This window comes from Scyliorhinus canicula, chromosome 1 (genome assembly GCF_902713615.1).
Source record: "Scyliorhinus canicula chromosome 1, sScyCan1.1, whole genome shotgun sequence".
Taxonomy (NCBI): domain Eukaryota; kingdom Metazoa; phylum Chordata; class Chondrichthyes; order Carcharhiniformes; family Scyliorhinidae; genus Scyliorhinus; species Scyliorhinus canicula.
The window spans coordinates 166,800,821-166,825,177 of NC_052146.1; the positions used below are offsets into that span (position 1 = coordinate 166,800,821).

Here is a 24,357-nt window from a genome sequence, read left to right on the forward strand (position 1 = left end):
GCCCAAAACTGCTCAGAATACTCCAAGTGGGGTCTGACCAGAGCCTTATACAGCCTCAGAAGTACATCCCAAGTCTTGTGTTCTAGAATACAGGTATAGACAGGGTGAATAGTCAGACGCATTTTCCCAAGGTGGAGTCACAATTACAAGGAGGCACAGGTTCAAGGTGCGGAGCGGGAAAGTTTGGGGAGATATACGGGGAAAGCATTTCACGCAGAGAGTGGTGGGTGCCTGGAATGTGTTACCAGTGGAGCTGGGGAGGCATGCACGATAGTAACATTCAAGATATATCTTGATAGACTCATGAACGGGTGGGGAATGGAGGAATACAGATCATTTGGACAATAGGTTGTAGGTTTAAATAAGGAATCTGAATCAGTATAGGCTTGGTGGGCAAAGGGCCTGATCCTGCATTGTAATGTTCTGTGTTGTTCATCCAGGCAAGTGGAGACAATTCGGGAGGGAATTGCATTGGAAATCCTCAAAGTCAGCTCTGGACTCCATAAAGTTTGGGCATCGAACCAAGCACGTGCAAATAAACAAAAATTGAAAATGCTGGAAAGATTCAGCAGGTCTGGCAGCATTTGTGGAGCAGAAATAGAATTTAGGTTTTGAGTCCGTCTGACTCAGCTTCAAAGAAATCTCTAATTGATTACCACATACACTCCTATCACCCTCCCTGTCTCGGATGTATCTGCCCATGATTGTATAGGTCAGGATGACTACTTTGCAGTCTTTGTGGATACTATCAATGTAACAGAACAGGGCATTCATATGGTGAGCAGAATTAGATGCCACCAAGTTTGTAACCTCATAGTTTAGCATACCTCCACTCGACCATTACTATCAACATGAGTTCAATGAGGAGAGTAGTATGCCTGGATACTTACAAATGAGGTATCAATCTGATGAAGTTACAACACATGGATGTCAAATGGTGGAAGCAGCATACGATAAACAGAATTAAGCATTATCGTAACCAACGGATCAGATCAAGATCAAAGTCATGATGTAGTGGTCTATTAAACACCAATGTGGAGGAGGAGGCCCCACAAATATTCCAAAAGTGAATGAAAGTGGTGGCTAGCACATCAGCACAAAACACAATATTGAAGGATACGCAACCAGCTTCAGCTACTGTGTCAAGTGGATGATCCACTGCCACCTGCGATGTAATTGAACAGATTAACATTGAGAGGGAGGAGGTACTATGAAAATGAAAACCGCTTATTGTCACGAGTAGGCTTCAATGAAGTTACTGTGAAAAGCCCCTAGTCGCCACATTCCGGCGCCTGTCCGGGGAGGCTGGTACGGGAATCAAACCGTGCTGCTGGCCTGCTTGGTCTGCTTTAAAAGCCAGTGATTAGCCCAGTGAGCTAAACCAGCCCCGATTAGCAATTTGAAAGTGATAAATCCCAAGGCCCAGATTAGATGCTGCTGTGGGAGGCAAGGGAGGAGATTGTAGGGGCTCGAAGGCTAATTTTTAAATCCTGTCTGCCAATAGGTGCCAGAGGATTGAAGGACAACTAATGTGGTTTCATTATTCAAGTTGGGAAAACACAGGAAATTATACACCAGTGAGTCTAATAATAGTGGTAGGGAATTATTGGAAAAAACTTCTCAGGGACAAAATGATCCACACTTGGAGGAGGCAAGGATTAATCAAGCATATTCAGCATGGTTTTGTCAAAGGGAGATTATGGGTGGGATTCTCTCAGCCGGGACCAGGCCGGAGAATCCCCGCGACAGGTGCGAATCGCGCCACGCCACCCCGATGCCGGCACGCAATTCTCTGCAGAGCGGAGAAACGGCGCCACTGGTGTGGTTGGCGTGGTGCCAGTCGCAATCCGCTCTACGCAGCTGACCTGCTGATTCACGGCCCGGGATGGGCCGAGCAGCCATTGTAAAAAAGCTGAGTCCCACCGGCGCCGTTCACACCTGCTCTCAGCCGGCGGGAACTCAGCGTGGAAGGGTCGGGGGCTGGCCTGTGGGGAGGATGGGTGTCCGACCCCGAGGGAGGCCTCCGAAGTTGCCTGGCCCACGATCGGGGCCCACCGATTGGTGGGCCAGCCTCTCTCTGGGGACCTCCTTTCTTCCGCGCCAGCCCCTGTAGCCCTGCGCCATGTTGTGTCGGGGCTGGCGCGTTGAAGGAAGCCACTGCGCAAGCACGTGTTAGCGCCGGTGCCACTGCTCATGCACGAATCCTGTGGCGCCCAGTTGATGCTGGGATCAGCAGCTGGAGTGGCGTGGGCCGCTGCAGTGTCATACTGGCTCCATGTAGGGGCCAGAATTGCTGCTCCTGAGGCCGTGTTGACGCCGTCGAGAAACGCGATGGCATTTCCAACGACGTCAACACTTAGCCTCAGGATCACAGAATCCCGCCCCAGGTCACGCAAATTTGATTACATTTTATGAGGAGGTGACTAGGTGTATAGATGAGGGCAGTGCAGTGAATGTATGAGATGTATATGGACTTCAGTAAAGCTTTTGATAAGGTCCCACATGGGAGACTGATCACAAAGTTAAGAGCCCATGGGATCCAGGGCAATTTAGCAAAATTGATTTTGTGGCAGGAGGCAGAAGGTGATGGCAGAATGTTGATATTGTGACTGGAAGCCTGTTCCCATTGGTTTACTGAAGGATCAAAACTGATGATGATGATTTGATTTGATGATTGATGATGATTTGATTTTACTTGATTTGATCGCTGGGATCTTTGCTGTTTGTCTATGTATTAATGATCTGGGTGTGAATGTGGAAGGTATGATCAGTAAGTTCGCAGATCACACACAAATTGGTGGTATGGTAAATAGCGAGGTCGAAAGCTTTAGATTTCTGGGTGAGATTTCATGGTGGCACAGTGGTAAACACTGCAGCCTCAGTGCTAGGGACCTGGATTCGATTCCATCCATGGGTGACTGTCTGTGTGGAGTTTATACATTCTGCCCATGTCTGTGTGAGTTTCCTACGGGTGCTCCAGTTACCTCCCACAGTGCAATGATGCACAGGTCAGATGAATTGGCCATGCTAAGTTGCCCCTTAGTGCCCAGGGATGTGAAGGGTAGCTTCTGAGGATAGGCAGGGGAGTGGACTTGGATAGAGTGCTCTATCGGAGGGTTGGTACAGACTCAATGGATTGAATGGCTTCCTAATGCACTGTAGGGATCCTGTGAAATTCTCTATTAAAAATAATATAGACTGGCTGGTCAGATGGGCGGAACAGTGACAATTAGAATTAACCCTGAAAAGTGTGAAGTGATGCATTTTGGGAGGGCAGCTAGGCAAGGGAATATACAACAAATAGTAGAAAGCTAGGAAGTACAGACAACCTGAGGGACTTTGGGGTGCATGTCTAAAGATCCCTGAAGGCAGCAGGAGAGGTCAATAATGAGGTTCAGAAGACATATGGGATACTTGCCTTTATTAGCCAAGGCAAAGAGGCAGGGAGGTTATGATGGAGCTGTATAAAATGTTGGTTAGGTCTCAGCTGGAGCATTGTGTGCAGTTCTGGAATCCACATTATAGGAAGGATATGATTGCACTGGAATGGGTGCAGATGAGATTCACCAGGATGTTTCCTGGGCTGGAGCATTTCAGCTATGAAGAGAGGCTGGTTAGTCTGGAGTTGTTTCCCTTCGAGCAGAGAAAGCTGAGGGCGGGGTGAGGGGGGGTGGGGGGGCAGAGTCCTGGTTGAGGTAAATAAAATTATAGGGACATAGATAGAATCACAGAATCTACAGCATGGAAACAGGCCCTTCGGCCCAAACTGGTTCATGCCAACCAAAAAGCCCATCTTAGCTAACCTCATTTGCCTGCATTTGGCTCATAACCCTCCAAACCTTTCCTATCCATGTATCTGTCCTTATAAATGTTGTCAATGTCCCTGCCTCAACCACTTCCTCCGGCAGCTCATTCCACATATTTAGCACCCTCTGTGCATAAAAGTTCAAAGGCCTTACTGAAGTCCATATCAACTATGTCTACCGCCCTGCCCTCATCAGCCTTCCCGGTCACTCCATCAAAGAACTCTAACAAATTTGTAAGGGTAGATAGGAATAAACATTTCCCCTTAGTATAGGGGTATGCATTCCAGGTGAGGGGCAGGAGATTAAGAAGGATTTGAGGAAGACCTTTTCACCCAGAGATTGGTGGGAATCTGGAAATCACTGCCTGAAAGGGTGGCATAATCCTTAAGAAGTATTTAGATGGGCACTTGAAACTGCATTGCATACAACGCTATGAGCCAAGTGCTGGAAAATGTGATTAGAGTAGATCAATCATAGAATAATAGAATCCCTACAGTACAGAAGGAGGCCATTCAGCCCACCGAGTCTGCACCGACATCTGAAAGAGCACATTCCCAGGCCCAATCCCTTGCCCAGAAAGCATATAAATTGTACATCTTTGGACTGCTGGAGGAAACTAGAGCAGCCAAAGGAAACCCACGCAGACATGGGTAGAAAGTGGAAACTCCATACAGACAGTCATCCAAGGCCCTGGCAGGGGAGTGGACCTGGATAGAATGCTATTCAGAGGGTTGGTACAGGCTCAATGGGGTTAGTCTGGTGTTATCACCATGCTACCCAAGACACCTGGCTGGCACAGACACAATCGCCCAAGGGCCTCTTCTGTACTGAAAAAATCTTGACTCTATAACTTTATGACCTCCTCCTGATTCCTAATATTACAGATTCCAGTTTAAGCCAATTTAATTAAATCCATGTGATGTCAAGAAATGGCTGGAGACATTGGATTCAGCAAATACTATGTCCCCTGATAATATCGATTGTTGTTCTGATGACTTGTCCTGCATAGCCGGCCAGGTCTCCAGCTGAGCTTTGCCAGTACAGTGACAACACTGGTATCCATCCAACAATATAAAAAAACTGCCCAAGTATGTTCTATCCACAAAAGCAGCACAGATCCAACTCAACCGATGACCACCTGTCTATTTTTGATTGTCAGCAGACTGGTGGAAGGGATCATCAACAGCCCAGTCAAATCGTACTTACTCAGCAATAACCTTAAAAAACTTTTTACAGGATGTGGGCTTCGCTGTTCAGGCCAGCATTTATTACCCTTGGGAAAGTGGTGGTGAGCTGCTTTCCTGAACTACTGCAGTCCATTTATGTAGGTACACCACCATGCTGTAGGAAGGGAGTTCTAGGATTTTGACCCAGTGGCAGTGAAGGATTAGGGACATATTTCCAAGTCAGGATGGTGAGTGAGGAGGAGGGGAACCTCTAGGTGTTGGGGTTCCCAGGTATCTGCTGCTCATGTTCTTCCAGATGGTCGTGGGTTTGGAAGGTGCTGCCTGAGGAACCTTGGTGAGTTCCTGTAGTACATCTTGTAGATGATACATGTAATGATATCTATATATGTGGACAATTAAAGGGTTAATTATTACATCTCAGTGTAATATAAACACTAGAGGGCACCACTCATTCCCAGTATAAATATAAGAACTCAGGGAATCTTGGGTACTAGTCAGTTGAGTGTCAGCAGAGAGAGAGATAGATCACAGCATAGTTAAGATTAGACAGAAGCAGCACGTGTACTTTAATTAGGTATTATTAAATATAGATTACTTTATTAATAGTTATAATTCTTTGGAGTGTGCAGACTGAATATTAATTAATCATTATTCAACAAATCAGCTTTGCTTTAAGTTAGAGGTTGGTGGTTTCTTTATAATCACACCATCAGGCCATTCTGGATTATGAAGCAAAGAGTAACGATATATTACCAAAGAGTAATATAACAGTACACACGGCTGCTTCTGTGCATTGGTGATGGAGGGAGTGAATATTTTGGAAGGGGTGCCAATCAAGCAGGCTGCTTAGTCTTGGATGGTGTCAAGATTCTTGAGTGTTGTTGGACCTGAACTCACTCAGGCAACTGGGAATTATTTCATCACACTTGGGACTTGTGCCTTGTAGGTGGTAGACAGGCTTTCGGGAGTGAGTTACTTGTTGGAGGATTCCTGGCCTCTGATCTGCTTCTGCAGCCACATTATTTATATGGCTAGTCCAGTTCAGTTTCTGGTCAATGGTACCACCCCCCCACCCCCCCCCCCCCCCCCCCCCCCCCCCCCCCCAGGATGTTGATAGTGGGGGATTCAGCAATGGTAATGCCTTTGAATGTCAAGGGACAATTATTTGATACTCTCTTATTGGAGATGGTCATTGCCTGGCATTTGTGCGGCAAGAATGTTACTTGCCACTTCTCAGCCTAAGCCGGCATATCTTGCTGCATTTGCATGTGGATCGCTTCAGTGTCTGAGGAGTCGCGAGTGGTGCTGAAAACTTTGCAGTCTGGCGCTGTGAAGACCATAAGATATAGGAGCAGAATTTGGTCACTTGACACATCGAGTCTGATCCACCATTTGATAATGGCTGACTTGTTTCTCATCCCCATTCTCCTGCCTTCCCCCTGTAACCCCTGATCTCTTTATTAGTCAAGAACCTCTCTGTCTTAAGGGCGGCATGTAGGGACAGTGGGTAGCACTGTTGCTTCACAGCGCCAGGGTCCCAGGTACGATTCCCGGCTTGGGTCACTGTGTGGAGTTTGCACGCTCTCCCTGTCTCTGTGTGTGTTTCCTCTGGGTGCTCCGGTTTCCTCCCACAGGCCCTGAAAGACATGCTGTTAGGTGCATTGGACATTCTGAATTCTCCCTTTGTGTACCCGAACAGGCACTGGAGTGTGGGGCTTTTCACAGTAACTTCATTGCAGCGTTAATGTATGCCTACTTGTGACAAGATATTATTATATATTCTATTATATACCCAACATCACACTGGCACTGAATTTCATTACTCGTTTGTGTCATAGGCAGTCCTTTTCTGGTTGACAGCAGCATCCTGTAAACTATTGTGGTATTACTGCATAAAAAAGTTAGCTTCATCAATTGTTCAAATTGTTGAGATATCACCGAGACCTTGCGGATCGGAGTGTTGGTATCAAAGGTACGTGGATGAGCACTTGTCATGACATAACATTCAAGGTTATGGGGCAAGTGCTGGCCAACGGGATTAGGTAGGCAGGTCAGATGTTTTTTGTGCGTCAGTACAGACTCGATGGGCCGAAGAGCCTCTTCTGCACTGTATATTTCTGTGATTCTGAGAAAACTGTAGTGCTGGGTAGTTAGAGTACGGGTGATCCTGGGGGGGTCGTGGGTGTGTGGGAGGGAGTGTGTTCCATGGGGAGGTTTGGTCTGGTCTTATATAATAGTTACCCAGAAGTTGGAAGAGGAGTTAATTGTTCTAACTTTTTCTAAGTAACTATTAGTGAAACCCTTCCAGAACCATCCAAAGTTTTCAATTTAAATCACATTTTTGGATGGCTCCCAGTATAGCCCATGTGCTAACCTGATTGCTGCCTCACTCTGTGGGTTTTTTTCATTATTTCCATTCTAAGTGCTGAATGGGATGACACTGCATTGCTGCTATTGATAGGTTCATCTTGGGTGCAATCTATCGGCCATGCTGTGACAGAAAAGCAGCTTGCCACAGCGTGGCCATTGAAAGCCAGGAGGCACCGCTGCCGGGATTTAGCCGGCTCAAAATGCCTCACGAGATTTAATGCGACCTCGCGAGATCCTACACTGTGTTCAGCATGGAGGGAAGTCGGGGATCATTTGGGGGACCTTGGAGATCAGGATGCCATTTTTAAATGGCATATCGATTTCTTTCTACAATGCACAAAATGGGGCTACGTGCAGACTCGGCTGTGCCTTCCCCATTCAGGTCCTTATTCCATGCGTTTTGTGTTGAATAGCCATGTGGTTCTCAGTACTGCGAGCACCGAGAAACACGTGGTTAAGCGTGCTCGCTTGGGGACCTTGTTCCCTTTTGGGAGAATCGCAACCCTTGTATTCGCAGTCATTTGGACATTAGTGAAAATTTGCATTCATGCATCTCATCCCTACAGAGAATATTGAGCCCATGAAACGTTACAGCATCTCCGTCTTCCCTCTGCTTCCGAATGGAGTTGCATCCCCAGTTTCTACTGAAGCATATTCTAAGCAAGGAGGTAAGTGATTCACAAACTTCTCATTCAATCACTTCTCTGTCAGGCAAACATCAGTTATTTGATCAGTGTTTCACGCAATGCTTTCTGTGACACTTCAAGCTGCTAATTGATTTCATTTCTTGTGAACAGGACAAGACAGAACCAAATTTGATGGCATAATGAAGTAGATTAACATCAGTCTTACTTGGCACTTCTCAAGCTTTTTTCATCACTGAAGCTTCTCCTTCCCACTAACATTCTCATCAGTCTGTTCTGCATTTTTCAAAGGCCTTCACATATTTCCTGCAGAGTATGCAGCAGAATTATCCACAATACTCTGTTTACAGTAATGGAAACAGTTTGAAGTATAAACATATTATAAAGTCTCACATTCATAACACCTTCCCTCAGAAAATTAGAAAAGAAATGGCAATGATCTTTCGAGCACAGTATCAAAATACAACATTGTAAAAATGTAAACAGATAACTTACTACTTAGAACATAGAACAGTACAGCAGAACAGGCTCTTCGGCCCTCGATGTTGTGCCGAGCTTTGTCTGAAACCAAGATCAATCTATCCCACTACCTGTCATCCTGGTGTGCTCCATGTGCCTATTCAATAACCGCTTGAAAGTTCCTAAAGTGTCCGACTCCACTATCACAGCAGGCAGTCCATTCCACACCCTAACCACTCTCTGAGTAAAGAACCTACCTCGGACATCCCTCCTATATATCCCACCCTGAACCTTATAGTTATGCCCCCTTGTAACAGCTACATCCACCCGAGGAAATAGTCTCTGAACGTCTACTCTATCTATCCCCCTCATCATCTTATAAACCTCTATTAAGTCGCTCTCATCCTCCTTCGCTCCAATGAGAAAAGTCCTAGCTCCCTCAACCTTTACTCAAATGACCTACCCTCCAATCTAGGCAGCACCCTGGCAAATCTCCTTTGCGCCCTTTCCAATGCTTCAACATCCTTCCTATAATGAGGTGACCAGAACTGCACACAATACTCCAAATGTGGTCTCACCAGGGCCCTGTACAGTTGCAGCATGACCCCATGGCTCTTGAACTCAAGCCCCCTGTTAATAAGTGCTAGCACACTATAGGCCTTCTTCACGGCTCTATCACTTGAGTGGCAACCTTCAGAAATCTGTGGACATGAACCCCAAGATCTCTCTGTTCCTCCACATTACTCAGAACCCTGCCGTTGACCCTGTAATCTGCCTTCAAATTTGTCCTCCCAAAATGAATCACCTCGCACTTATCAGGGTTAAACTCCATCTGCTATTTTTCGGCCCAGCTCTGCATCCTATTGATGTCTCTTTGCATACAGTATAGAGCACATTCCTCAGTGGCACATATCAAAATTGAAGATTTAGATGGGCATTTTGTGGAAGACACTGGGTGTTGAGCCAGAACGACTCCGACATCATCTCTTTTCAGGAAAACAAGCCACATCGCGTTGCTGCCTGGCACTTAACAGGCTAGTGGCAGGCTTTGCCCCTTGGCCAGTCCCTGGCATGGAAAGCTCATCTGGCTTGCCAAGAGTTGCAAGCCAATCAAAGGTCAGCACCTCTTCTGCACCTTACCTGAGGAAGGAGCAGTGCTCCAAAAGCTGGTGATTTGAAACAATCCTATTGAAATTTAACCTGGTGTTGTAAGATTTTTACTGTGCACACCCCAGTCCAATGCCGGCATCTCCACACTAAAGCACCACCAAGGAGGCAGTGGCTATTGGTAGAACATCCATCTCAAACTTCTGATTGAGGAGGGACCGAGACACAAGGAGTGATGGCAGGAAAGGTCTCTTTGGAAGAAGCTCAAAGTATTACAATGTGTTAGTTACGAAGGGAGATTGGATAGTCAATGACCAGGAGGCATAGATTTATGGTAAGATGCAGGAGGTTTAGAGGGGATGTGAGGAAAAACTTTTTTACCCAGAGGGTGGCGGGAGTTTGCATTTCGCTGCCTGAAAGAGTGCTGAAAGAGTCCTGGATGCAGAAACCATCATAACATTGAAGAAGTATTTAGCTGTGCTCTTGCGACATATAAGGCTATGGGCCAAGTGCTGGAAAATGGAGTTAGAATGGTCAGGTGGTTGTTTTTGCCCGGCGCAGACACGATGGGCCAAAGAGCCTTTTATTTGCTGTATGATTCTATGACTCTAAAACTTTGATAATGGATTCTCAAATTTTCCCCACAACTGACGTCAGTCAGGCTTACTGGTGAATAGTGCGCTGCTTTCTCTCTTTCTCCCTTTTTAAATAGTGGAGTGAAATTAGCTACACTCCAACCTGCAAGAACTGTTCCAGAGTCTATAGAATCCTGGAAGATGACCACCACTGCATGCATTATTTCTAGAGCCACTTCCTGAAGTACTCTTGCATGTAGATTATCAGGCCCTCAGGGTTTTGTCAGCCTTTAATCCCTTCAATTTTCCAAACACCACATTTCTCTACTAATATTGATCTCTTTCAGTTGCGTCCTCTCACTAAACCCTGCGTTCCCAAAGAGTTCTGGAATCTGATTTGTGTCCTCATTTGTGAAGTCAGAACCAAAGTACGTGTTTAGTTGCTGAGCCATTTCTTTGCCCCCTATTATACATTCACCTGTTTCCGACTGTAAGGGGCTCACTGTCTTCACCAATCTTTTTCTCTTCACGTACCTAAAGAAACCTCAGTTTTTATGTTCCAAAGAACAAAGAACAATACAGCACAGGACCAGCCCTTCAGCCCTCCAAGCCTGTGTCGATCATGATACCAACCTTTGCCTAAACTCTCAGTACTTCCTTGTGCCATATCCCTCTATACCCATCCTATCCCTGCAAGCTTACTCTCGTACACTGTGTTCCATCTCTTCATCAATCCCTTGGTCCTTCTTTGCTGAATTCTAAGCTTATCCCAATCCTCAGACCTGTTGTTTTTCTTGGCTAATTGATATGCTTCTATCTTGGATCTAATGCTACCTCTAATTTCCCTTGTCAGTCATGGATTCATCACCTTTCCCGTTTTACTTTTGTGCCAGACAGGAATAATCAATTGTTGCAGTTCCCCCATGCGGTCCTTGAATGTTTGCCATGGCCTATCTATTGTCATTACTTTCAGTAACATTTCCCAATCTACCATAGCCAACATAGCCTCATGCCATTGCAGTTTCCTTTATTAGGATTCAGGACCCTAGTCTCAGAATCAACTACTTCACTCTCCATCTTCATGAAAAATTATATCACATTATGGCTGCTCATCCCCAAGGGGACTCGCACGCTAGATTGCCATTGATTCCATTCTCATTACCCAATACCCAGTCTGGGATTATCTGCTCTCTAGTTGGTTTCTCAATGTATTTGTCCAGAGAACCATCCCATATGCACTCCAGGAATTCCTTCTCTACGGTACTGTGGGCCAATTTGATTTGCCCAATCGATATGCATATTGAAATCACCCATAATTGCAAATGTTCCTTTATTGCGTGCATCTCTAATTTCCTGCTCAATGCCATTGCAAACATCACCACTGCAGTTTGGGGGTCTATATACAATGCCAACTAATGTTTTTTGCCCTTAGTGTTTCTCAGCTCTACCCATAGAGATTCTACATTGTCAGAGCTAACATCCTTCCTCACTGTTGCGTCAATTCCCTCTTTAACCAGCACTGCAACTCCACTGCAGTTTACTTTCTGTCTGCCCTTCCTAAATACTGAATACCTCTGGACATTCAGTACCCATCCCTGATCATGTTGCAGCCATGTCTCAGTAATCCCGATTATATCATACCCATTTACATCCATTTGCACGATTTGTTCATCCACTTTATTGCAAATGCTCTGCGTGTTAAGGCACAAATCCTTTAAGCTTGTCTTTTTAACATTACAAGTCTTGCTCCTAATATTTTTCACTGTGGCCCTGTTTGATTCTAGTCCTTGCTTTCTCTGCCTATCACTTTTATAGTTCCCCTTTCTGTCTTTTGATTTTGTCCTTCTTTCTTCCTCCTCTGACTCCTTGCCCATTCCCCTCCCTTGCATGTTATTTATTAATGGTAAAAGGTTAGTTGATGAAAAAGTGGGACCTATCGGAGATGAGGAAAGGAATTTGGGTGTAAATGCAGAGGCTGTGGGAAGGGTTTTAAATGAATATTTTGTCTACGCGTTTACAAAGGAAATGGATGATGCAGATATTAGGGAGGCAGTAGCGTAGTGGTATTGTCACTGGACCAGTAAACCAGAAACTCTGGGTAATGCTCTAGGGTTTGAACCTCACCACTGCAGATGGTGAAATTTGAATTCAATAAAAATCTGTAATTAAAAGTCTAATGATGACCATGAAACCATTGTCGATTGTCTTAAAAATCCATCTGGTTCACTAATGTCCTTTAGAGAAGGAAATCTGCTATCCTTATGGTCTGGCCGACATGTGACTCCAGATCCACAGAAATGTGGTTGATCCTTAACTGCCCCCTCAAGGGCAATTAGGGATGGGCAATAAATGCTGGCCCAGCCAGCGACACCCACGTCCCATGAATGAATAAAAAATATATAGTCATCCATAAGGAACACTGTGAAACATTGCATGGGATAATCATAAAGAGAAAGGAAGTACTCAAAGGTTTGAAACCTTGAAAGTGAATATGTGACCAGATGGATTGTTTCCAAGGCTGCTGAAGAAGCTCAGGGGGGAGAAAACAGATGCTTTGAGGATTATTTTCCAATCTTCCCTAGATGCAGGGGAAGACTGGAGAAATGTGAAACTGGTTCTATTGTTTAAAAGGGATTGAAGGAAATGCCAATTAATTATAGGCCAGTTATTCTTATATCAGTGGTGAGCAAAATTAGTAGAATCAATCCTGAGAGATAAGATTAACTGACACAGAGAAAGGCATGGACGAGCAGGGTAGCAGGGTAGTAGGGGCAGCAGGGTAGCATGGTGGTTAGCATAAATGCTTCACAGCTCCAGGGTCCCAGGTTCGATTCCCGGCTGGGTCACTGTCTGTGTGGAGTCTGCACGTCCTCCCCCTGTGTGCGTGGGTTTCCTCCGGGTGCTCCGGTTTCCTCCCACAGTCCAAAGATGTGCGGGTTAGGTGGATTGGCCATGCTAAATTGCCCGTAGTGTCCTATTGGTAAGGTTAAGGGAGGGAGTTGTTGGGTTACGGGTATAGGGTGGATACGTGGGTTTGAGTAGGGTGATCATGGCTCGGCACAACATTGAGGGCCGAAGGGCCTGTTCTGTGCTGTACTGTTCTATGTTCTATGTTCAGGGATAGTCAGCATGGATTTGTTAAAGAAAGGTCTTCCCTCACAAATTTGTTTGAATTCTTTGAGGAAGTGACCAGAAGGGTTGATGAAGGTAGTGTAGTGGATGTTGCGTACATGGATTTTAGCAAGGCGTTTGACAAAGTCCCACATGGCAGATTGGTCAAAAAAGTAAGAGCCCATGGGATACAGGGCAATGTGGAAAACTGGATAAAAGTTGGCTTAGTACCAGGAAGCAAAGGGTAATTGGTGATGGCTGCCCTTGCAAATGGAAAAGTTGTATCGAGTGGCATTCCACAGGGCTCGGTGTTGGGACCCCTGCTGTTTGTTTTATATATTAACCACTCGGATGTGAATGTGGGGGGCACAATTGGAAAATTTGCAGACAACACAAAGATTGGCTGAGTGGTGGACAGTGTTGAGGATAGTTGTAATCTCCAGAATGATAAAGATGGGTTCGTGGAAAGGGCGATAAAGTGGAAGATAGAATTTAACCCTGCTTGGGGCAGCAGGGTAGCATGGTGGTCAGCATAAATGCTTCACAGCTCCAGGGTCCCAGGTTCGATTCCCGGCTGGGTCACTGTCTGTGTGGAGTCTGCACATCCTCCCCCTGTGTGCGTGGGTTTCCTCCGGGTGCTCCGGTTTCCTCCCACAGTCCAAAGATGTGCGGGTTAGGTGGATTGGCCATGCTAAATTGCCCGTAGTGTCCTAATAAAAGTAAGGTTAAGGGGGGGGGTTGTTGGGTTACGGGTATAGGGTGGATACGTGGGTTTGAGTAGGGTGATCATGGCTCGGCACAACATTGAGGGCAGAAGGGCCTGTTCTGTGCTGTACTGTTCTATGTTCTATGTTCTAAGTGTGAGGGAGGTCAAATAGTAAAAGAGAGTACACAATAAATAGGAATATGCTAACTGGAGCAGATGAAGTGAGGGTTCTTGGCGTACAAGAACATAGGTGACTAAAGGCAGCAGTTCAAGTAGACAAGGTTGTGAAGAAAGTATATGGAATGCTCTCCTTCATTGGCAGAGGTATAGAATATAAAAGTAAGGATATGATATTGGAATTGTATAAAACACTGGTGAGGCCACAACTGGAGTATTGTGTGCAACTCTTGTTGATTCCTGGTTAATTTGCTGTCAATCTAGATTCAATAAAATCTGAGATGGATTTGCAGGTATCATATCATTTAATAATAACTAACTTGCAAGGCTGCATCAATCCATAGAGCTACAGGACACACACACTGTCTTCTGTAGCAGCCAGGAGTAAAGAGAGAGTATACAAAGAAACTTCTGCTGATATATTCAAAATCACAGTAAGATTCACATATAAGCTTCCCATTGGTCATTCTATACACCTCCTGACCTGGCCCTATATCCTAATTGGTCACTTTGCATTGTAACCCCAGCATCCTTTTCACCATGCTCACCACGAGGCAAAGCTCCCCTCCATCCCTTTGTTCTCTGTCTGTGAACACAGTACCCTCAGGGTCCTGCGGTCCACCCCCTGCGTTTGTTCACTTCCTCATTCCCTCCTTTTATCATTTCATGATAACCCATCATTCCTACCTGCAGTTATGGCCCCTCAACTAAGAAAACTTGTTGCTGCATTTCTAAATCCTACTGCAGCACCTCATCGGCCGCTGCATGCTCGTAGATCCTAACAGTCAAGACTCTAGGGGCGGCTATCTGTTTCACGGCACCCTGCATTTTACCCATCACGCATTTAAGGATGATCGTGCCCACAAAGATGCAGGCGAGATAGTCAAGAGCATAACGGTTCTGCATGACAAACAACCTGAGTTGAGATAATTCCCTGGTTATTGCCCCGAGGGCCCCTAAGGTATCGTTTCCCAGGATGGTAAGGCCGCAAATAAAATACTTCCTATCGTTGACCGCCAAGGAACCCCCCATACCCCCCAGTGTCTAGGCGCTCAGAATTCCCCATCCGGCTGAGTGGCCCCGGTTGGGTGCTGGAACCTGAGGTTTCTTCCAACCTTCGCAGAATTCGGCTGAGACTGACCGACGCGCCAATTTATGGTGCAGTATCCACTCAGTGGGGCAGGGGACTGTGGTGGGGACTAGAGTCCCGATAGCAATTTGGCGGGGAAATGGGGGTGACAAAACATTGGTCGCTGTACCATTAAAGAAAAAGTAGTATCCTTGCTCCGTGTTCAGGCTAGCATCAAAATCAGTGTATTGATTGAGCAGGGAACCCCCAGTAGCCCATTTCATCCAACTTTGGAACGCCCATCCGGGCCTCATAGCAATGCGGAGTGCCCTAAACTCAACAGTGATATGAGAGACATTCGCCCAGCTACAAAGGAGCTGGATGCCCAGCGTCAATGGGACACAAGTGACATTGTAACAGGCACATTGACCTGATGTCAGGGTTATGCAACACTTTGGATCAGTACAAGTGGAGGACAGACATGTTATATTCATTTTCATCTCTACCAGCAAACAGCCGTACCTCTCACTGCTGAAACAATTCTCATATTGGGAGTGGAGGGGCTAGGTATATATGCCCTCCACCGTTGAAGCTTATCCTAGTGAGAGTGGGAATTATCCCGAGGAAGCGGAAGGCGAATAGCCGGTGGGCCGACCCTGGATCGTAAGGAAGAGTAACTTGCGCGGGCGGTGGCTCGGAACTCTGACAATGAACCACAGTTTGGGGAATGCCCCAAAGCGGTGAAACAGAAAATAACCTAGACACAGATGTGGGGTTTGGGTAGCAGACAACCCTCCCCTGGCCATACAAGCGGTGGTAAATCTAGAAGAGATTTATACCGTCCAGGTTTCCCTCATTCCGGGTCCAAAATAAATTAAGTACATCTCCTGATAACCTACGTCTAGTTGTACCTCTCCCCTTACACAGCCCTTCCTCTGTCTAGTCCCTCTTTCTCTCTCACAACCTCTTCCTACCCCCTCCTCATAGTCTGATTTCACCTGTAAGGCATCAAGGTTAACACATCCAAAATCAAATTTACATATACTCCAAAAACAAGGCAATGTCCATGCAGTCTTCCATTCCAATCGTTGGGACCGGTGCCATTGCGTCATAAGTCCTGCATGGTCCGTTAACCGGATGACCTTCCATGAGTCGATACCACATCCTCGTATCTGGGGGCAGCGAAGAACGTCATCTTTGCAGAGGTGAAATGTCCGGGTACTTCGGTTGGGGTTACAGATGTAGATGATATTCCCCTGTTCCATTTCCGCCGCCGATGTCACTCTAAGCGAGGCGATGCCGAAGATCACACAGGCGGCGTGTAGCCACCCCATCATGCTTCACACCTGTAAAATAGCGCTGGGGAAGGGAGGCAGGTTAGTGACCGACCTTTTACAGTGGTGGAGGTGGACCCAAACACTCCACCCCTCCACTTTAACTGCAGTGGGGGTGGTAAGGAGAACTTGGAAAGGCCCCTCCCATCGTGGCTCTGACCCTTTCCGAGTCCAATTTTTGACCATGACATAACGACCAGGCTGCACTGAGAGCGAGCTATGTGATAGGGACGGTGACGAGTGAGCTGCGCGGACCTGGCCATGGAGCTCCTTGAGGGCGTTAGTGAGGGCTAGAACATAGTTAGTCCTTTCTTTAGTCAGATGGTGAAACTGGACCAATCTGGGAACAGGCAGGTTCCAGGGTGTTCCAATGGGCCTGCCGGAAAAGACTCGGCAGGAGAGAGCCAGGCCGATCCTGCAGGTGTGACCTACAGCTGAATGAGGACACCGGAGAGCAACTTAAGCCATGTCGGCCCCGTGTCCGCTCTTAATTTAGCCAATTTAGTTTTGAGGGTCTGATTATGTCTCTCAACCAACCCGGCTGACTGCGGTCTGTCCGCACGGTCTAACTGCTGGCGTATGCCCAACTGGGAGCAGAACTCCTTGTTAATCTATCCAATAAATGAGGCCTGTTATCAGAACTAACTGAGCCGTTATTCCGTACATAAACACCTCATCACATTTTTACAGCCTTTGGCTCTCCGTCCTCTTCCGTCTGGTGTGATGGTCACCAGTAACGAGATGTCCTCTCTGGTGAATAATGATGGGCAGCATCTGAGCCCTAGCCAGCGTACAACACATATTAAAGCATCCAATGATTATGCAGTATACAATTATAATAACAAGTATTAGCAATCCATGCATCAGGTAAAACCCCATGACCGAGCTATGAGAGATAACCCCGAGCTGAATCCGACTAGATAGATAGCCATCCTCAATGCGACCGTGTTGCCCTTAGGATTTATATCCTTCGTATAGTTATACTGACTAGCAACTATCCCTCAGCCTTGTCATTCGTATTTACATGTCATGATTTGAAAACTGTGTAGGAAAATCAATGGTGTAATGCATCCATCTCGCAGACCAGTGTCAATAGACCCTTTGTGATGTGCTTTCCTTAAGTCCAATCACCGTGAAACATAGCTGGCGCCGCTCAGGAAGGTAACACAATAGCTATTCGGTCATTCCACTACCTCCAAGGCATCTGACTACCTCGGGGCAGTAGCACCATAAAAGCGTCCTCATGTCCCTTAGAAGCAGCCCACAACTCAGTCCATCAGCGACCAAAAGGTCCTTATCCCTCACTGGGGTTTTTTTTTGTAGGAAGTGCTTTCCGTTTCCCATAGGAATGGTAATTGATGATATTTTGTATCATGCACTGATTATCTTGCTTTATTAATTGCAGGAGCGTCAACCAATCCTGTTTTATTTCTGACTCCCTGACTCTGACGTCGAACATTGTACTGAATCATGTAGCCCGCCAGCCCTGGCTTACTTGAGACAATAGCTCCGTTTTCTCCAACCCCCTATTGTCTATTATCATTTTCCTTACCGCATGGAGTGTATACTTGCCATTATTTGTTTTTTCTTAAACACCACTCACGCACTTAGTACAGTTAACTTCTTGTGGTTACAACCCAATTGAATTTATACATAACAGTCCCTAACAATTTACAGGACATTTAGTCTGTAATAACTGTTATACTCTCCAATGCTATATTGGTTACAAATTTCCCCTCTCGGCAGCAAGCTGCCAATATTCTAGACCAGCGCCTCTCAAAGTGTGGTACGTGTACGTACTGGTACTTGGAGTGTTTCCAGAAAAGAAAGAGACAGTAATCCTGGATTGGCTTGTTTTGCTCACCGATCCCTGGCACATTGGAAAAAAACTGCCGGTACGCCACATCAGATAGTTTGAGATGCACTGTTCCAGACTACTGTCATTTAAAATACGGGGGTTCCTCGTCAGTCGCTGCTGTCTGCCGAGACCCTTAATAACTCCTCCGCGTAATACGTCCCTCCTGGAGACCACAGATCACCCATCAGCTAACGTCCCATTAGAGATGTCTGACCGGAGGTTTCAGTATTCAGTAATAATTTGATATTTTGATTTGTTGCTAACCCGTAAGGTTTTACTTCCGGGCTCTATCATTCAATTCCCTCAAACATGTAGCCAATTGTATCATTAGTTTTTTCCCATACTGTCTGAAACATTCTTCTGCAGAGTGTTGTTCAGGTTCTTCATCTGTATGATCGTTGCTTCATCTGAAACTAAAACGAACAGGTCAAAGGCGGAGAGGGCCCTATTTCTTAATTTGTATCTTCCTATCCGTGCTTGGATATTCCAGAAGTACCATCTAGCATAGCCCACGTACTGCCTCACAAATCGATACCATAAGTCTGTCACTTGTCTACAAGATTGCACAGCCTTTTAAAGTCACATTGTTGTCGGCCAAATTATCCTTGCAGTAATTGCACGTTGTCATTAATCTATCCCACTTACACTGACACTTATGTAGCATGGTGGTTAGCACAAATGCTTCACAGCTCCAGGATCCCAGGCTCGACTCCCGGCTGGGTCACCGTCCGTGCGGAGTCTGCACGTCCTCCCCGTGTGTGCGTGGGTTTCCTCCCACAGTCCAAAGATGTGCGGGGTTAGGTGGATTGGCCATGCCAAACTGCCCGTAGTGTCCCAATAGCAAGGCTAAGGTGGGGGGGGGGGAAGTTGTTGGGTTACGGGTATAGGGTGGATACGTGGGTCTGAGTGGGGCGATCATTGAGGGCCGAAGGGCCTACCCTGTGCTGCACTGCTCCATGCTCTTGGATTCAAAATCCCCCCTGTGGTCACAAACCTCAATCATTAAAGTTGCCTGATATTCCACAAAACAATCATGAATGCCCCAAATCTCCCTGGGGGCTGCAGCATCCCATCGCTGTCTTTGCAAATGCATTATCCATTCTCCTGATAACTCAGTATCTGACCATCTCCTGGGTTTCATATGACTACTACCAGTCCAAACAATCGGCTACAGAATGCCCCACAATCCTGACTGGTGGTTTCCCAATACTCACTGTGAACCATTTTAAACTGAGGGCCATTAAGCACCGTCCTTGTTCTATCATTCCATACATTTAAATCTTTACTGATTACATTCCTACGCTCATTGCCCGTAGGCTGCCGATCGAGTATCATAATTCCTCTGTATTTGATCAATGTGACCAGATTTTTAAATTCTGACATAACTTCTTTTTGAACCTTTTTATTTAAATTCTGACATAACGTCTTTTTGAACCTTTTTATTTTCCTTATCCTTGATGTACATCATACCATTAAGGCCTGTTAAGCCTCCTCCTTCTGTTATTGCACCCCTGAGTGAGATGCGAAGAATCTCAAACTCCTCCTCTTTTGCTCACCCAGTGATCCGATCTGGTCAAAACCTTCCCTTGATACATTCCTGATAGTGCTACTGCATTTACTTTAATTACTTTATTTTGATGACGACCGGATTTGTATGAAAGTAAGATCCAAACATGACATTTGAACTTTATCAGCTGTCCAATCAATGCTGCTAACAGGTTTTAATTCACTGTCTTCTCCCCCATCGGATCATTTGTTTTAATTGTGATACAATTTCATTTGCTCCAGACACCATGCTGCTCTAATTCAACTGTATGTGTACTCAGAATCTGAACTAATCTTGTCTTCACATCTTACAGCTTCACGGATGATGTTCCCTGCAGTCTTAGTTGGTAGCTTCACCCAAACTTCCTCTAAATTAGCAATTGATTTTAATATCTTAACTTTTCTGCATCAATTTTTTTATTAAATATTTCCCTGCAATCAGATTCTCATTTCCTGATACTGCAATTAATTCTCTTAATCTAACTTCTGGTCCAATATCTTTATTCTCCAAATCTCCTTCTTCAATGTCTATAACATGCTAAACATCATTATTTCTGCAAGTGACTTTTCGTGCTCGTCGGGCACTAGGACCCTGCGGAGCCATGCAGTACAGCTTACACAAAGCTGTCTGCTTGGAAATCTCTTTGTGTCCATTTAGTGCTGAGCACATTGCTCGCCGGCCATTTATAACTTCTAATTGATGTGAAACTATTTTATTTATTTATTTATTTATTTTTTAGCAGCCAAGACTATGCCGAGTTGCAACTAATCATTTACAAATCCCAATTTATACAGTTTGATTTCACTTTTTGTTTTCTTCCTGAGAATTATGTTCTAATTAACTCCCACAATGTTAATGAAAAATGAAATGAAAATTGCTTATTGTCACGAGTAGGCTTCAATGAAGTTACTGTGAAAAGCCCCTAGTCGCCACATTCTGGCGCCTGTCCGGGGAGGCTGGTACGGGAATCGAACCGTGCTGCTGGCCTGCTTGGTCTGCTTTAAAAGCCAGCGATTTAGCCTGGTGAGCTAAACCAGCCCCTGGTTAATCATTATTACTAAGTTTCTGAAGAACTTTCAAATACTTACTCCATTTTAAATCTCACTTTAATACCTCCTAAAACACAACATTTCACAAAACTAGGAACAGAGGTTATCACATTCTTATCAAACAGACTCATTCATTCATTGGAGATCTCCATTCAGACAAAAGGAATTCACATCCTTATACGTTCATTCATCAACACACAAGTCATTTATAACCCAATTCTGTTTCATTCAAACAACCCTATCTTCGCGAAGCTATAGTTGAACGGAATTGAACTGTCCGCAAACATTCCATCAGCGGTCCTTCCTCACTGAACTGTTTCACGACATCACATCTACCCGGTACGGACCTTAACCAATTTTTAATCAAATTAGAATTGAACGGAATTGAATTGCGCCCCAACATTCCATCAGCGGTCTCTTACTGAACTGTTGCGCGACGTCACATCAATCCGTTAAAGACCTTAACCGAATTAAAGTATAATTTAATAGAGCCAATTTTTAATTTGCTACTCACATGCAACTGAGTAACCAGGCAACATCCCATCAGACACCAACTGAACTCTTCGCCTCATGCAACTGAGTAACCAGGCAACATCCCATCAGACACCAACTGAACTGTTCGCCTCATTCCAAAACTTAACCATACCTGCAATGACTGAAATAAAATCTTTGAATCCATCAGACTGACCGTTGATTTCGTCGAGGCAATCGGACCTGATCAAATGCGAGTGATTAGACTGTTAGCAGAATACGAGACAGAGGAAAATCGATATAAAAATATCGTGGGCCCATTATCCTCTCTCGCCGTCTGCGAGCATTCCAATTCTGATTTCGCAGATGAAAGGCAAGATAGTCGAGAAATCCCGGGTTTCGGCACCAAATGTTGATTCCTGGTTAATTTGCTGTCAGTCTAGATTCAATAAAATCTGAGATGGATTTGCAGGTATCATATCATTTAATAATAACTAACTTGCAAGGCTGCATCAATCCATAGAGCTACAGGACACACACACTGTCTTCTGTAGCAGCCAGGAGTAAAGAGAGAGTATACAAAGAAACTTCTGCTGATATATTCAAACTCACAGTAAGATTCACATATAAGCTTCCCATTGGTCATTCTATACACCTCCTGACCTGGCCCTATATCCTAATTGGTCACTTTGCATTGTAACCCCAGCATCCTTTTCACCATGCTCACCACGAGGCAAAGCTCCCCTCCATCCCTTTGTTCTCTGTCTGTGAACACAGTACCCTCAGGGTCCTGCGGTCCACCCCCTGCGTTTGTTCACTTCCTCACTCTGGTCTCCATGTTACAGGAAGGATGTTATTGCTCTGGAGAGAGTGCAGAAGAGGTTTAAAGAATGTTGACAGGGCTAGAAAAGTGTAACTATGAAGAGAGATTGGATACGTTGGGGTTATTTTTCTTAGAACAAAGAAAGCTGAAGGGTGACTTAATTGAGGTTTACAAAATTATGAGGGGAAGAGATAGAATGTACAGGATAAAGTTGTTTCCCTTGATGGAGGGACATAGGTTCAAGATAAATGGCAGAAACTGTAGAGGGGACATGAGGAATATTTTTTTCATGAAAGGGTAGTGGGAGTCCGGAATTTGCTGCTCAAGTTTCTGGTGGAGGAGAGGCCCTGAACTCTTTTAAAAGGTACCTGTATCTGCACCTTAAATGCTCTAAGCTACAGGGCTATGGACCGGGTGCAAGAATGTTGGATTAGAAAGGACACCTGGGTGTCCTCGGGCTGGCATGGACAAGGTGGGCAGGATGTCCTCCATCTGTGCTGTATATTTTTGATGGTTCTATGGATGCAGTTTATGACAGGTAACCCCCAGGATGTTGATAGTGGGGGATTCAATGATGGTAATGCCATTGAATGTCAAGGGACGAGGGTTTGATTCTCCCTTATTGGAAATGGTCATTGCCTGGCAGAAATGTAATTTGCCACTTGTCAGCCCAAGCCTGGATGTTGTCTAGCTCTTGCTGCATTTGCATGTGGACTGCTTCAGTGTCCGAGGAGTCACAAATGTTTGCTGAACATTGAAATGAAAATCGCTTATTGTCACGAGTAGGCTTCAATGAAGTTACTGTGATAAGCCCCTAGTCGCCACATTCCGGCGCCTGTCCGGGGAGGCTGGTACGGGAATTGAACCGTGCTGCTGGCCTGCTTGGTCTGCTTTAAAAGCCAGCGATTTAGCCAAGTGAGCTAAACCAGCCCCTTCTGAACATTGTGAATCATCAGCAATCATTCCCACATCTGACCTTATGTTGGAAGGAAGGTCTTGGTGAAACAGCTGAAGATGGTTGGCCTAGGATACTATCCTGAGGAATTCCTGCAGTGATGTCCCGGGACTGAGATGTATGACCTCCAAAAACCACAACCATCTTCCTTCATGCCAGGAATGACTCCAACTAGTGGAGAGTTTCCCCCCTGATTTCCATTGACTCCAGTTTTGCTAGGGCTACTTGATGCCATGCTCAATCAAATGCTGGCTTGATGTCAAGGGCAGTCACTCTCATCTCACCTTTTGATTCAGCTCTTTTGACCATGTTTGAACCAAGGCTGTAATGAGGTCAGGAGCTGAGTGACCCTGGTGGAACCCCAACTGAGCGTCAGTGAGCAGATTATGAAAAATGAAATGAAATAAAATGAAATAGTTGAGTAAGTGCTGCTTGATAGCACTGTTGATGACCCCTTCCATGACTTTACTGATGATTGTGAGTAGACTGATGAGGCGCAAATTGGCTGGGTTGGATTTGTCCTGTTCCTTGTGTACAGGACATACCTGGGCAATTTTCCACATTGTCGGGTAGATACCATTGTTGTAGCTGTGCTGGAATAGCTTGGCTAGGGGTGCAGCAAGTTCTTGAGCACAAGTCTTCAGTCCTATTTCTAGAATATTGTCAGGGCCTTTTGAGTATCCAGTGCAATTAACCATTCCTTGATAACACGTGAGGTGAATCGAAATGGCTGAAGACTGGCATTTGTGATGCTGGGGGCTTCCACCAATGACCGAGATGGATCATCCACTCGACACTTCTGGCTGAAGAATATTGTGAATACTAAGCCTTGTCTTTTGCACAGATGTGCTGGTTCCTCCATCATTGAGGATGGGAATATTTGTGGAGCCTCCTTCTCCACTGTGTTCGTAGAAATCATAGAATTTATAGTGCAGAAGGAGATCATTCAGCCCATCGAGTCTACACCAGCCTCTGAAAGAGCACCTACCTAAGCCCACACCTCCACCCTATCCCCGTAACCCAGCAACCCCACCCAACCTTTGGACATTATAGGGCAATTTATAACAATAATCTTTATTGTCACAAGTAGGCTTACATTTACATTGCAAT

The 24,357-nt window shown here is 45.4% G+C and overlaps 1 protein-coding gene across 1 annotated transcript in view; it reads left to right on the forward strand.

Moving 5' to 3' along the window:
• LOC119969069 (interleukin-6 receptor subunit beta-like) overlaps positions 1 to 24,357 on the forward strand; it is a 291,637-nt gene that overhangs the window by 193,398 nt on the left and 73,882 nt on the right. The window contains exon 11 of the mRNA XM_038802271.1: positions 7,930 to 8,031. Within this exon, the coding sequence (XP_038658199.1) occupies positions 7,930 to 8,031 (102 nt within the window). The remainder of the gene's footprint in view (positions 1 to 7,929; positions 8,032 to 24,357) is intronic.